This window comes from Hibiscus syriacus, unplaced genomic scaffold, assembly GCF_006381635.1.
Source record: "Hibiscus syriacus cultivar Baekdansim isolate YM2019G1 unplaced genomic scaffold, ASM638163v2 tig00111783_pilon, whole genome shotgun sequence".
Lineage (NCBI taxonomy): Eukaryota > Viridiplantae > Streptophyta > Magnoliopsida > Malvales > Malvaceae > Hibiscus > Hibiscus syriacus.
This window is the reverse complement of record NW_024063178.1, coordinates 3,859,649-3,876,166: the sequence shown is the minus strand read 5'-3', so window position 1 is coordinate 3,876,166 and position 16,518 is coordinate 3,859,649. Positions and strand designations below refer to the sequence as shown.

Genomic DNA, 16,518 nt, shown 5'->3' with positions numbered 1-16,518 from the left:
TCCTTAAATAACTGTTATTATTTTGTCCAGACTAAAAAAGAAAGACGATTGGTGGCTGTAGAATATTTAGGGCTTGCTTACACGTGAAGGAGGTCATCCAACTGGCATGTGACATAGGCGATTTTGTCATATCCGCTTCAGACTTTATAGATAAACATGGCCTTGGTGAGATAAATCTGCTCCTCACGTTCTTCTCTGTTCCATTGGCCCTTGCAAATTACGTTGTCGCGACTGAAATGCTATTCCTCTATAAGTTTCCTGCACATACACAATCCACACAAACCCTTTCTCCTCAGCAACATCAATTAAACCAAATAAATCTTTCCGAACCAAAACTTATCCACCACAAGAAAATATAACCTAAATGCAACTAAAATGTTATGCATACTTTGTTTAGACGTGCAATAACTTAAGTGAAAAGATAAGAAATTGAGTCTTTTTACGGAGTTATCAATTTTTGTGGAAGACATTATAAGTTCTGGTCCATAGACTAGCTAGATAAGATCCCACTAGGATGATCTCAGCTTTTTCCTCAATGTCAGTATGGAGAGTGCCACCTATCTGACCATTCTTGATAGCTCTTTCGGTCATTTCTCCATACATGACGATGTAAGAGAAACTCTTAGTGGTAACCCCTATCATGTGGTTGATATATGGAGACTTCAATGTATCGATGAACAAAGTGACGAACTCTCTTTCAGTCATTGGTGGATGCACTTGAGATGAAACATCCCTCTATCGTTGAGCATATTATCGGAAGCTCTCACCACTCTTTATCTCCATATTTTTCAATGTTGTTAATCCGGGGCCATATCAGTCATGTGCTTGTATTGGCCTAGAAAGGCACTAGCCAAATCTTTCCAGGAGTGGACTTGAGTACTACTCAGTTGTTTATACCACTTAGAAGCGGTCCAATCAAATTGTCTTGGAAACAGTGGATCAACATCTGATCATTGTTGGTATATCCAGTCATCCTTCAAACAAACATCGTGAGATGGGCATTAGGGCAACTGGTTCCAATGTACTTTTCAAAGTCGGGCATCTTGAATTTGGGCGAAAGCACCAAGTTAGGAACTAAGACTAGTTCGGTTTCATCTATTTCATTGTGAGATATTGTCCTCTCATTCCTTTGAAGGCCTTTATGCACCAATATTTTAAGTTCTCAGGGATCTCATTCTTGGCTCTTTCATTCTCGGCTCTTCTCATCGCCTTAGGAACGAATATGTTATTATCAGTAGAATTACCCCAAGGATTTAACATAGTTGTATGAGTTTTAATGGCAAAAAAGCCTGCTTGGTGACTTGGAAGCTTGTGGGGTGAAATAAGTATCGGTGGATTAGCATGGGCCATAACACATTTAGAGGTTTAACAGGTCGAGAAAATATTTTCTTTGCCTCTTTCTTGGTTGAGTTGAGCCAGTTTTTCTATAATTTGGTCGACTAGGTCATTTTGGTTTTGCAAGATACGATCCATGGTGGCTTTTTGCGCATACTCCATTTTATCTGCTTGCTTATTTTGCAAACTCTCTTTCAGTTCTTTCTTCAGTTTCTCAAATTTTGCTTCCATTCTCATTACTGTGTGAACGAAGTTGTACAGTTAGAAGCACTTCCTCAAAGTTCTCCATGAGACAAACCCATGATTCCATGATTAATGAATGTAAAAATGCTTACATGAATACCATGCAAAATGCGAATGCAAAAGCAGATGCAAAAAAATTTGAAAATATTTAAATAAATGCAGTGCATAATGTAAATGCAAAAGATATCAATTTCCAAAAGTAACCAATATTAGAAAGAGTTCCATTCATCCAAAAGAGTTTTCATCTTTACAAGAGAGATCAATCTACGAATGCGGTTTCACCCTTAGGCTACCAAACCCTCAATCTTGGCCATTATAGGTTCATGTGGATCGAGTTCAATTTGAGAGGATACATTCCCTTATTTCCACATGGAGAAACAATTTATCTCACGTAGACATAAGGTATATGAACCCCAAAGGTTACTTGCTAAAACCCGCGTAGAGAAACAAATTATCTCGCGTAGGCTAAGCTTTTACCTCAACTTAGAAGGGACAAAGCTCATAAGTGAGCTTATGTTATGTAAATGTGCGTGTTGTGTGTGAGGAGAAACTCACAAACATTTACAAACAAGACATCAGACAAAATTTTCACATGCTCAAAACTTGTCCAATTCTGAAGACAAATAAAATCAAAAACCAATTAGTTTAAAAAATGCATGGTATGCTGAAACTCAAAATAAATAAAAGGATTGTAAATTAAATACAATTTAAATTTGTAATTACCAAATATAAAAACAATGTATAATCGTTTATGGCTTGACTCTCTAACTCCCCAGTGGAGTCGTCAAGCTGTCATAACGTCTCCTTGGGGAATCTGTTAGACTAAAAAAATTGGTTTCCGGGGAAGGCAATGAAATACACTTTTGAAAACAATTTGATTTTGGAGTCACCACCAACCTTTAGGTTAGGTAGGTTGGAAACCTTAAACGAGAAAAAATGGTATGTGTTTTACCAAAGATTCGTTTTAAGAGTTCAGAAGTCGATTACGTGTGGGGAAGGGTGAGCACCCCTACAACGCCCAAATTTTGATACCTAAATGATTATATGTTGTTTAAATATTGGCAATTACAAACTCGAAAATATATTTAATTTAAGATCCTTTTATTCATTTGACTTTATTAAAAAAGTGTCAATTTTCGGATAATTAATGCCCTTTTGTGTGAACAATCTTCGGGAAAACACTTCCTTTACAGTTAGGAGATTTTCCTATAGATTCCCTTCACAAAAGACATTATTTTGTAATTTTCGTAAAGATAAAATAACATAAAACAAAACAAAACAAAAGGGAAAAGAGTTGAAAATAATCAAAATAAATAAACGTGGAACAAAGAGAATTATCGAATACAAAGTAAAATTTATGTGAAAAATCCTCGAAAAGACACCTTCCCTTGTAGTCGGGAGATGTCTTCGTAGATTTCTCTCACAATAAAATTTTCCATTTACATATTTTATAAAACAAAACAAAAATATATATAAAAGGTGGAAACAATAATACCAATGTGCACCTAAATATGGGACCAAAATATAAACATGAAAAAAATGAGAGCCAGTAAAAAAATATCAAATTTCACATATAGCAACATCAAGGACTAAAACATAATGAAATATAAATTACATACCTTATTATGTAATAATTACAGGAATTAAAACTTAAAGTGGTCAAAACAACAAGGACTAAACGGGAAATAAAAGTAAAGTCAACACAAAGTTAAAATCAGTGGCCAAAATGCATATAGAGCCAAAGTACAGGGATTACAAACATAAATAGAACATGCATTTCCTTTACACAATAACTAGTGACTAAAATGAACAAACAAGAAAATATATTGCATGTGTATAAATAAACTAAAGTAGGATGGTCCATGCACAAATATAAACACAAAAATATTTGAAAACAAATAAGGATTAAATTACAACAAAAATAAAATAGAAGCTAAAAATGGAATAATGAAATTTCATTACAGTGACCAGATTACAAACATTACAAAAACTTTATTGACCTAAAATGTAATTGTCCCTAAAAAGTGAGAAACGCGAGGACAATTATAAAGTTACGAGGACCTATGTTGTAATTTACCCATTCATCAAAACACGCTGACACCCTTCCCCATCGAAACGTTATCGTTTCACTCAAACCATAAATGGCCCAAATTCAAGGCCAAACATCGGTTCATCTCTCATTTCAACCTTTGCCCAAATTCAAGGTCGATGACACACGACGTTTCCCACCGCGGCACATCTTTCGGCACCTAAAACAAACCAACCACAGAGCCTCGACTCTCCATCATCCTTCCTTTTCCTAAAAAACCCAACCTAGAAACCGAACCCCTTTACCCACAACCAAACCTATGCCACGAAACCCTTACCTTAGAAACAAAGGGCTTTTGGTCCAGTGAAACTCCAGTGGTGATGGCTCCAAAGGTAAGACCTTTCGGTTTTTTCGTTTTATTTCCCTCGTTTTTTCTTTTCTTTGGTTGCTCTCCGAATCCTCTCTGCTATGTTCCCCTTTTTTCTTTTGTTTTTATGGTCTCTTTCTGCTTTATTTGGTGAGATGATGATATCTCTGGGGGTAGGGTTATGGGACTTATTGACATGGTAAGTAAATCCCCAATTTTTTGGGATTATAGGTTATTTAAAAATAGGGTTACTCTGAATTGGTTGTTGATTAACTGTAAATGGACAATTTGTGTACATAGTTTACAGGTTTTGGTGACGACGACGTCTTTGGGAATCATTGTCGGTGTCTCATGCGCCGGTCTGGGCGTTCAAAAGTCGGCGCGTGCATCAAACGTGACTGGGTGGAAGCGGGAAGGCCAAGCGGCAGTGACTGGATGATACCTAGGGTTAAACCCTAATTACTTGGGTCTGTTGACTTTGGGCCGGTTCGGGTCGCCCAAGTGGGTTTGGTACTGGGTCTGGATCAACTGTTGGGCTTCAACTGGGTCGGTTCGGGTCATTGGGTATGGACTTGTATTTGTAAACGGGTTGCTGGGTTGTGTCATTTGTAATGGGATTGGGAAATAACCCGGTGGGCTTGTACTGCTGGGCTTGCACATGTAAATTAATTGTTAATATAATAATAATAATAATAATAAAATAATTAATAGTAATAAAAATAATAAAAATATAACGAACTTTGAACCCGGACAAAAACGGGTGTCTACATAATCAATTTGTTACAATTTAATCCTAATAAATATTAAAAAAAATTAGTCCAATTGATAATACAGTTAAAATCATTTAAAAAAATAGTTGTGAAAACGGAATTATTGACGAGGAAAACTAGATCACTTCTGAAAGTGACGAACCTTGCAGTTGCACTGAACCCAACTGAAACCATGAGCATCACGGTGGATATTGACATGCTGCATCATTTCAACCAACATTAATTGATTCATGATCGATTAAATAAATAAATTTACTCATATCTCGTACGATTTTTTTTATCATTTTTAGATGTGTTACGTCACAAATAGTGAAGATAAAAAATAAAATATATACATATATGTCTGATTATAGTAAGAAAATCTGGGGCAAGAATTTATTCCATCTCTTTTCATCTTTCCTTCTAGCGGCAGACATCTTACTACTGTATGAGTATAAACACTATCACTGTCATTAACAACGCAAAGTAGTAATTTAAAAAGAAAAAGGCCATGGAATTACTAGAAAAGAAAGGGTTTAATCTCCACACCTAATTAATTAATTAATCCAAGCAATCTAGCAATGGAAGGTGGAGTTTCTGCCTAACAAGACAAACTAGGATCATTGATTACCTTAATTATCAATATAAAGCATTAGATTTCGGTTAGATAATTAAATTTCTTTACCATATAGAAAGTGAGTCCAATGCAAGCTCAGGGTTGTCCAGCAAACCAGCAACCAACACCAGTATCTGCATGTCCAAATCTCCAAGCACAGCATCACGGCCGAACTGGCAGAGAATTTGAGAAAATCCCATAGACCGGAAAAGGCCTGTAAGCCCAAACCAACCCACGTGAGCCTACACTTTTCACTCATCAAGATATAGACCACCTGTGCCACCACTATCCACCATGACAAGCTCAGCACCAGAGATGCACCAATCAACCCCAGGCCAAGCTAATACACCGCCAGCCAGCCAAGTTAACAGTATGTGCGCCGCGAGCGTGGCGGCGAGATGTATGCACTCTGATTCACGATGCTTTGGGATTGGAGGAACTTTTGGATCGGGAAGTTGAAGACGTAGGCGAAGATTTGTGGGATTAGACCGTAGACGAAAATGGCGGCTGCGGATGCAACATCCTTGGATTCGCTGAGTAAGATCATGATTGGCTTCGAGAACACATAGGCTAGCGCTAATGGGATCCCAGTTAGAGCAAGGACAATGGTTGATCTTTGAAGATAAACACCTAACATTATCTGTGAGCCCCTTAAGCTTGTCCGCATAATGTCTCGACTGCACTTCCCATTCCTAGCTGCAAAAAGTTCATATTTCCTCGTAAGGAAAGCTCGACCATGAGCAGGGACTTTCCACTAACATAAAATTTTGTGTATGTCCACCGGTGGGCATAATATAAAGAAGAGAAAAAGAAGGGATTATATTTATGTAGTACCATAAGGCCGTACGCGAGGAGTTGGATGCCGCTATTGCCGAGAGGCGGCTGCAAGCTCAAGGTTGCCTAGATGATCGCAAAATACACGAGTGGATAAAGACATGGTGTTGTTGATCATATAAATAAAAACAGAAGGTCCATCCAGGCGAAAGAGGAGCCAGAGTTCAATCCATGAAGCCAATCGTACACGCTTGCAAAATGAAAGCTCTGTTAAACCACATTTGGTTATTTAGTGGTTAGAGGTGGTTAAGTAGTTAATCGGTTGTAACAGACTGGAGCCATAGTCTTTAAATAGCTGCTCAACCAGTGTATAAAAAAACAGTCTTGAATCATAGCTCAATACTCTTTTGTTCTGTTTGTTCCATGATGTTTTCATAGTTAACATGGTATCAGTCGCTTTTATATCCTGAATAGGCTATTGCTGTGCGCAGTCCTCGATTTCTTGCTTTCTTGTTTCTGTCTCCTTTGAAGAAAAGTCATGGTGCAAGGCTTGACGATGATGGCTGAGGATGAGCAACTGACAGAAGCTAGCTCTCATACCTTTGCCAATAAAAGAGTCAATGTCTGTCTAACTGACTCCAACTATCTTCTTTGGAAACAACAAGTAATTCTCACAATCAGAGGTCTCAGACTCGAAGGTTTCTTGATGATTCCATGGTGGTTCCAACAAAGATATCCCTTAATGATGCTGGTGAGCAGGTTGTTAATCCAACCTATCTACGGTATGTCAAGCAAGATAGTTCCTTGGCTTCTTTCCACTGTTAGCACCAACATTTTTCCTCAATTGGTTGGTGCTGAATCTACAGCTGTTGTCTGGAATGCCATCACCAGACTGAATTCAACATTATCTACCCCAAAAATAATGGCTTTACATTGTCGTCTTAGATCAATGAAGAAAGGCTCTCAATCTGTGAGAGATTACACCATGGCCATTAAAGAAATTTGTGATCTTTTAGCCACATGTGGCAATCCTATCTCCGACATTGATCACATAGCCACAATTCTTAATGGTCTTCCAGTTGAGTATGAACCAACAGTGGCTGCAATTACTGCGAGCAGAGAATCGTTTGCTCTCGACAATGTGGTATCAGTCCTCATTGATGTTGAATCTCGCCTTGATGACTCCTCAAGATTCCCAATAGGGGTCAACTTCACACGCTACAACACTAATCAGGGTTTGGACATGTAACAGTACAAAATTCGTGGGTCTACTAAGTCTTACAACACGACTAGTAACAAGTATAAGGGGAGACCCAAACAGCAATGTCAACTATGTGGAAAGTTAGGCCATCTAGTTGACAGGTGCTGGCACAGGTTTGACCAGAATTTCAAAGGTGTAACTACTCAGCAAAGCTCCTCGTCTAATACCATGCATGCGAACATGTGCTCATGTTTTCCTCATGCAACTGACTATCATTACAGTCTTTTCATTAATAACAACGCTGAAGATGAATAAACAGCTGATACTGAGCCACATGATAATGCACAGGTCAATGCATTAGTGGCCAATGGTCATTTGAGCCATGCTAAATGGTTTCCTGACTCATGAGCCAATCACCATGTGGCTGGCACTACTTCTGCACTCTCAAGCAAACAAGTCTACATTGGCAGTGGTAAGGTTCATCTAGGAGATGGTTCAACCATTTCAATTGCACATATTGGTACAAATACTTTAAAGACTGGTTCTAGAGATCTCTTACTTGATCACATTCTGCATGTTCCAAACATTAATAAAAATCTCCTATCAGTTTCGAGATTTACTCAAGCTAATTCAGTTTTCTTTGAGTTTCACAAAGATGCTTGTTATGTTAAGGATGAAAGCACAGGAATCATGCTGGTAGAAGGGAAGCTTGATGGAGGACTCTATAGCTTTGATTGTCACACCCTGCAAGACACAACAACACTAAATAACACTACTGTAAGAAGTACCAATGAATACTGGTTGTGGCATAAGAGGTTGGGACATCCAGCAGCTGAGGTAGTGATGACAATTCTCAACAAGAGACTAAATATAGATAAGTGTGAAGTATGTGCATCCTGTCAGATGGGAAAGTGCAAAACTCAGCCGTTTCCTATGTCTCAAACGGTGTATAAACAACCATTTGAATTAGTAGAGGTTGATGTATGGGAACCTGCTCCTATTGTTTCTAATGGCTTCGGATATTTTGTGAGCTTTGTAGACTTGTATTCGAGAAACAGTTGGGTTTATCTATTAAAGAATAAAAGTGAAGTTGTTGTGTCCTTTGAAATATTTGCTGCCTTGGTCTCAAATCAATTTAAAACAACCATTCTTGCCTTGCAAACTGACAATGGAGGTGAGTTTCGTTTTCTTGAAGCTGTTACACGTAAACTTGGCACTCAACTCAGGAAATCGTGCCCACATACCTCTCAACAAAATGGGGTGGTAGAAAGAAAACACAGGCATATAGTTGAAACTGCCTTGACTCTGTTAGCACAAGCCTCAATGCCCCTAACCTTTTGGTCTCATGCAGTTCTTAGTGCAGTATACCTTATCAATAGAATGCCCTCTAAGTCTCTTAGCAACATTTCTCCTCATCAGAAGCTGTATGACAAAGTTCCTGATTACAACTTTCTCAAGATCTTTGGATGTCAATGCTTCCCCAATCTTAGAGTATTCAATACACACAAGTTGGACTTTCGATCCAAGGCTTGTGTTTTCCTAGGGTATTCACCAATGCATTGTGGTTATCAGTGCATGGATGAACGTGGCAAGATCTATGTGTCCAGAAGTGTAGTGTTCAATGAACACATTTTTCCCCTTACTCACATAGCAGCAACTCATAAGAAAGATGGTGATGAAGGTGTGCGATCTAGGGCTGTACCAGTTGTTAGCAGTCTATACGAGCATACCAGACTTGTGCCAAGGTCATATACTAACACTGATATTAGTACTGATCAAGGAGTTGAAGCAAGCAGTGCCAGTCCACTTACAGGAAATGAACTACACTCACATTCTGGAGAGCATTCAATAAATACTGAATCTGGCTCTACTGGCCATGAATCTTCTGCTAGTGTCTTCTCTCAACAAGAGCAGCATGCATCTTCTCAACAAGAGCAATCGGTCTCTGATGAGCAAGATCATCTTGTCTCTACTGAGCAGGTTCAAAGCTCAGGAATTGTTTTAGCAAATCGAGTAAGCAATACTCATTCAATGGTAATGCGTAGCAAGCATGGGATCTTTAAGCCAAAAATTTATACAGTTCAATGCAAATCAGTGCTTGGTAACATTCAAGCTGCTCTCGAAGATGATGATTGGAGGGTGACTGTAATGGCTGAATATAATGCACTTATTAGCAACAATACGTGGGACATTGTAGAGTTGCCAGCTGGTAGGAAAACCATTGGCTGCTAATGGCTCTTCAAGGTAAAAAAACATGCTGATGGCTCGGTTGAGAGGTTGAAAGATAGACTGGTTGCCAAGGGGTATTCTCAAATACCAGGCTATGACTTTATGAACACTTTTAGTCCAGTAGTTTGTCTTTTCACAGTAAACATACTAATCTCACTGGCTATTTCGTGTCACTGGAAAATTAGACAGGTGCATGTCAACAATGCTTTTCTAAAAGGCGATCTGAGTGAGGATGTATATATGCAACAGGTTCCTGGCTTTGAAGAACAGTCCAATGATGGAACTGTCTTAGTGTGCAAGTTGAAGAAGGCACTATATGGGTTAAGGCAAGCTCCAAGAAACTGGTTCCTCAAACTAAGAGACTTCTTGCTCACCTTAAGGTTCAAATCATCGAGGGCAACTCCTCACTATTTGTTCGCCAAGAAGATTGTGAAGTGGTGTACATGGTTTTGTACGTGGATGATATTCTCATCACAGGCAGTTCTCAACTTGAGGTTGATCGAATAGTTCATGCCCTGCATGAGAAATTTTCTCTAAAGGATCTCGGGCAACTCAAGTACTTTCTTGGAATAGAAGTACACCGATCGGATAATTGCCTGTTCCTCAGTCAAAAAAAATTTATTACTGAACTGACATAAGAATCAAATGTCAAGTGTGAATTCAGCATCCACCCCTATGGAAACCACAACCAAACTTAGCAAGAATGATGGAGAAGTGTTACATAAGCCTCAACAGTATAGAAGTGTAGTTGGGGCACTGCAGTACATCTGCCATACAAGACCAGATATCTCGTTTGCTGTCAACAAAGTTGCGCAGTTCTTGCAAGAGCCCACTGAGGTTCATTGGCTAGCAGTCAAGCACATTCTGAGGTACTTGCGAGGAACACTGGAAATTGGCCTCTGGTTTCCTGCTCAAGCACAAAAGCTGGTGACACTCCATGCCTTCTCGGATTCTGATTGGGAAGGAGATGCTGATGACAGAAAGTCGATTTCTGGATACTGTGTGTACAACAGGAACCACCTGCTGTCATGGTGTTCGAAAAAACGTGCAGTTTCCAGGTCCACTGCAGAAGCTGAATACAGGAGTCTCGCGTATGCCACCTCTGAAGTTGTATGGATTAAGGCTGTGCTACAAGAGATGCATATTGCACTCCCTGAAGAACCTAAGCTATGGTGCGATAATACCAGTGCAGTAACTATGGCTGCCAACCCCATATTGCATGCAAAAAGCAAGCACATCGAGCTTGATTTGCATTTTGTACGAGAGAATGTGGCAGCACATGAAGTGCAAATCAATTATGTTCCAACCAGTAGCCAAATTACAGACATACTAACTAAACCTCTTCCCTTGGCTAAATTTGATTTGTTCAAAAGTAAATTGTGTCTTTGAGCAAAAAGAGGTTTGTAAGAAGCAGGGTAAATGTTAAACCACATTCAGTTATGTAGTGGTTAGAGGTGGTTAAGTAGTTAATCGGTTGTAACAGACTAGAGCCATAGTCTTTAAATAGCTGCTCAACCAGTGTATAAAAAAAGTCTTGAATCATAGCTCAATACTCTTTTGTTCTGTTTGTTCCATGTTGTTTTCATAGTTAACAAGCTCGTCGTCCGACAAAACTCGCTTGAGCCTCGAGTCGACACCATGAATTGATTCAGGTGTTGGTGGGTGGTGGTCATGCATGGAGTCGATCAAGATTGGCTGATTTAGGTCCTGTTGAGAATCTATGGCTTTCACCTAGCAGTTGTAGAGTTCCTAGCTATGGTGGATACATAGATATACTAAATAGCTAGGAAATGGTGAGAAGCACATAGTACTAAATTGATGACGCTAGTTGATCAAGTATACCATAACAGTTGCCATACCGTAATAGATACCGTATATATATATTTTTAATTAATTGGAATAAGTACAAGTTAATATATGTTCAAAAATAAATCTCAATCACACATTGAATGCTCATACCCTAACATTTCTAGTGCTCGAACCCAAAACTTCAAAAAGTAACAATTCATTACGGTGATTCTTTTTACCGATGTGTGTACATTATGTAAAGTGATTATTGATGCTGGTTTTCTCTGTAAGGCAGCATCCATTACTTTAGCACCTATTCTTCATCCTTTTCTCAACCATTTTTATGGCCAAATGAAGTGGTAGATTCAGAAACTTTTTCGAAAATGGGCAGGTATAGGCTAGCAACAAATTTTTTTTAATAGAGCATGCACAACTAAAATTTTAAGATTGACCTCATCAATAAAAATAAAGAACTAAACATAGAAATTTTAAATTTCAGGATGGACACGTCCACCACTGCTAAATGAATAGACGAATTAACCATACTAACTTTATATCATATGTAGGGTTAATTGCACTAAGAGTCCCTAAATTATTTCCCATTGTCTAAACTGGTCACTAGATTTCAACATGTTTTAATTAAATCCCTGAAGTATCAGTGTTGTAAGAATCCGATCTTAATTGATTCCTAAATATGGATTTGGCATGATAAAAAACAATGCCAACAATTTAGATGATATTTTAATACATCAAAATTAAACTATCCGTGAAGTAGATACACACGTTTTTAGTTTGATACAAGTATTTTAAGTATGTTTCGTGTCAGATTTGAGCCGGTAATTAGGCTGATGTAAAAAAAATGATTTATACGTACATATAGATCGTTTTGAAGTTCAAGAAATTTGCCGAGTAAAAATCCTATCTACCAATCAAAATTTACATGTTATACTTGAGAATACACACATAGATACAAGACAAAACAGCATATCTGTCTGTCTTCTCTCCCATGTTATTTACTTTACAACATATTGTTACACAAAACCCTGCAAGAATCGTGAATTAAATATGATCAGACGCATCAACTTCAATCCACCTCTGGTCTCTGCTTAATCTTTTTAATAAACCAAGAGTTATGTCAGTATCATAGCATACAACCTTTTCTTTCAAGACTTGCTTCCAGTTATCTTCAGCTTTGTATGCATGATGGGGATCTCGGAAAAGATCGAATTAGGCTACCCTCGAACTATATTTGTAAGAGCTTCGTTACGGCCATCAAAGATGCGACGAGGAGAAAAACCGCAGCATATCCAGTGTGAAGACCTGCGAAAGTGAGAACGAAGATGCAAAGAGGCCAAGAATCAGTTCAATGCTCGAGTCTGCATGGCCAGACGGCATTGACAAATTTGAGTCAAAGGTCTTTATCTTACCATTTTGAGCATTTGTTGCTGCTGGTAGTGCAGGAATTCTTACAGCTGCGCGCCAGAAATCCAGGTGAAAATTAATAAATGACGGCGAGAGCCGTGAGGGAAATAACATCAAGGTAATTCGAAATCATGTTGTAATATGAAATACTCGAACTAGGGTCTAGGGGTGAACTCAAGGGTACATACTTTTATTGCATGATGAAGCTGGTAGTAGTGACATAGAGGGCCATTGAGCGGGAATATTATCGTTCAGATCGCAAATGAAACTGATCCCGGAAAACTTGTCCAACGTTGCGTCAGAGGGTAAGCTTGGCAAGAGGCATCCGGATGCTAAAAGCAGCGGAAAGAAACACACTATTTAGACATGTTAAAATCGTCAATGACCAGAGGAATAGATAATATAATGCGGTACACGTGATTCCAAACAGTGTGTTTCAACGTAATTCACGTACCAACTAAAGATATTAGAAGTCGCGGTGAAAGATAAGAGATGCATATAGGAACAAATTCCCAGTATCTAAAACCAAATTTATGCTACAATTTCCGAGTGGAGAAGAATCTTACCCTGGCTTCCAACTGATGCATAGAAGTTGTTGGCAATCGGAATCAAAATCGATCATGGAGACGAAAAGAATAAAGGGTTAATACCAATTCAAATCGATCACTTCAGTTTGCTCATCATGGTTGCACAAAGCAAGAAAACCAACCTTGAAGGGAGAAATCCTTGAGGCATATATGACATAGGCTATAAACATCTTTAGTGATATTGTATTTCTGGAGCTTCAACCCGAGCGACGTAGCACAATCCAATGCTTGTAAGTTGGTGATCAGGGTCTGCTTTTGCAAGTGAGAAACGTAGCTATTCATAGCATCACAACAAGCCGCCTGGTCGCTTATCCCATTTCCACAGCTGTTTGTCACGTGCTTCATGTTCGGGAAAACGAGAGGGCAAACTGAAGCACAAGACGACCAAACAATAAATCTAAAAATAACTTAAATACGAAGCCAATACAGATGTATGCATCTATGCTTTAGTCCAAACTCACCTTTATTGACATTGCAATTGGTTAGTCCTCTGAGAACTTCTTTTGCATGATAAGGGTCGAGTTTACTTGCCAACCACCGAAGGACGACAGTTTTACAGTCGTTTACCCTTGTCGAATGCTCGGGTAAAACATGGGGCCCATCCATGCTCAGAGGATCAGAAGCTTTCAGTGCAAGTCTTGTTGCAGCATCCGATATGGCACTTTGGCAAACTTGGTCACAACATTCTTTCACGGGATCGATCTTTTCACATGAAGCAAAAAGCTCAGAAGTGTCTATGGTGTCCTCGAATTCGTCGACGTCTTTCACAGGGCAAGATGCTTCAGTAAGGTTTGATGGATGAATCGAGCAAATGTGCTTGAGATTCTCACCAGCGCCCTGTCCTGTCAGGACATTCTCAATAGCCGAGAGGCAAGGCTTGGCAAGGGTTCTGTTTAGAGCGAGAACGCCAGTCTCTTTACTTGATTGACCAACAAGAATCACAAGAGTAGCACGTAGCTGCGGACAACATATTACATTTGCCAACAATGGAACAAATGCAGCCCAACAATCAATCGAGGTGACGCTTATCAAGCTTTGAGCAGCAGTGAAATTTAACATACAAAGTCCTACAAAAGGCCAAGCAGAAACCGCAATCATACACTTACATCCAAATAGCTTTCGCGTTCCAATTACCCTACTAAGTAAAACATACCTGATAATTTAGGAGAAGTACTAGTTGTGAAGGGTGACAGTGGAGAAGGTGCAAGCAGAGGAAGAAATGGCTGAGGAGCTGCGGTTGGAGTAATGTTAGGTAAGAAAGCATCCGTCGTCCCGTCTGTTAACATATAACCATTACGATGATCTGGTGGGCTGGATAAACATTCATGGAAGCCTGAAACGAAGGCATGGATCGGAGTTTAAGATACCGGGAGAAGTAAGATGTGAAATTTCCAGTCTTGCACTGATGCTACACAAAGGCAACAAAAGGTAATCTACAACCTTTGGAGAAAGAAAACCCATAAAAATCCTAAACTCATCCAGGACTTGTGAACTGCTATACTTGCGCCTTAAAGGGCGGTTTAGCACGGGTCTGTACGACAATGTCATTGATAAGACATGCTTATGTTACTGGAACATTGTTTTATTTGATTTTTCCTTGATTTGTCTATATATTTGGAGGTTCATATCACTATGTAGTACATACATATATCCGGACATAGATTCGACGCAAGTATTTCAAGAGAAGTGTCAAACCAACATAGGCTATGTCTGTTCCCAGTTTCACCCTAACATCAGAATAGACAGTTTACAAGTAGTCAAGAGATCTCAGATTCAAACACTGAAATTTCAAGTAATTGTCAGCAGAAACTCTGGTAAAGTACAGTAAGTCACTAGCAAACTATTAACTAACATCAACTTTCACAAGCGCCTACAATATATCAGAATCAAAGCACCCATAATGCAAGAAAGTAAAAGGTTTAACAAGTTAACACAGCACTGTCTTCAATCAAGAACCTTCCCACATAAAGCACAGAATTTACAAGCCTTGAAATCCAAGAAAGAATTCGTTTCTTTAAGACCAGATACAGAAAGAAGCAATTTTGACAACAATGAACCAAATGGTAAAACAAATAGATCATGCACATATGAGAAACACCCAAAGTAAATGAAACGGGGAAGAAGGGTTTGAAATCACTCACAGGCGAAAAACATGAACAATTCAAGCAGGAACATGGTGAAACTGTACTTGAGGGACACCCCAGCGTTCATGTCTTCTTTCCTTTAATGAAACAAACGGTTACAACACAACATAGACAAGAAAAACACTAAAAGTGGAAAAGAGGTTAAAACAATGGGTTGTTAAGGAATTAGGGACGGAAGTGAGAAAATGTAAGAGGACACGGAGAAGCCATGAATGAGGGACTAAACCAAAAGAGAAGGGAAGGGAGGGAGTTAGGAGTAATGAAAATAGCTGTACTCTTGAGAGAGTAGACCCCACAGTCACGTTGAACACTCGGATATTAACACACCCACTAAGCATTTAAACGCCATCAATGGCTTTTCTTCCCTCCCCTTTCTCTTTTATGTCTCTGTCCCATCCTGGCTCCTGCTTAGTTCACAATTCGTCTTTTCTATGAATCTAAATTATATTTGATCTTATAATTTAATTTTTTTTATATTATTAGGTAAATTATACTCGTGACTATTTTTAAATGAAACTATACCTGACTTTGTTTTTTTTTTCAATTAGATCACTTAAAATTTTAAATAATACTAATTAAATCATATTTCCTTAATGTTAGTTAAAAATAATAATCTTCAAACTAATAAAATTAATAAAATTGTATATTTAATCCTCGTTATATTCTATAAATAATGATATTAATTTTATAGCTGGAATTGGGAGGGTAATGTTTCTTAGAACGCGTGAATCAGTGGCGGATGTATGTGGCTCTTTAGGGGAGTCATTGCATATTATTATTTTGAGAAAAATGTTAAATTCAGTTTAATTTATTAATAAGAATAGAAAAAAATATGAAAATTTATATATGCAAATTTTTTAGAATAAAATATAAAGATTTTGGACCCTTATTTTTTTATTTTTAGATATGCTACTGGTGTGAATTTCTAAATCTGCTACTAGTGTGAATGGTGTTTGGGGTTGTGATGTGGAACAAGATGGGTAGTTGAGTGTTATTAAGGCGGTGGTTTCCTTTGTGTACCTGAACTACTTTTT

General features: G+C 38.5%; 1 protein-coding gene and 1 pseudogene across 1 annotated transcript; both read right to left on the bottom strand.

Moving 5' to 3' along the window:
* Nucleotides 1-6,306, bottom strand: part of LOC120170583 — a 31,808-nt pseudogene extending 25,502 nt beyond the window's left edge.
* A 5,948-nt stretch (nt 6,307-12,254) lies between these two features.
* On the bottom strand, nt 12,255-15,772 carry LOC120170642 (uncharacterized GPI-anchored protein At1g61900-like). The gene is made up of 8 exons (XM_039178567.1): nt 15,482-15,772; nt 14,494-14,673; nt 13,802-14,407; nt 13,463-13,708; nt 13,320-13,331; nt 12,942-13,085; nt 12,759-12,803; nt 12,255-12,651 (listed from the first exon to the last, which is right to left on the bottom strand). The coding sequence occupies exons 1-8, from the start codon at nt 15,549-15,551 to the stop codon at nt 12,575-12,577; spliced, it is 1,380 nt and encodes a 459-aa protein (XP_039034498.1). The 5' UTR covers nt 15,552-15,772; the 3' UTR covers nt 12,255-12,574.
* Nucleotides 15,773-16,518: the final 746 nt, after the last annotated feature.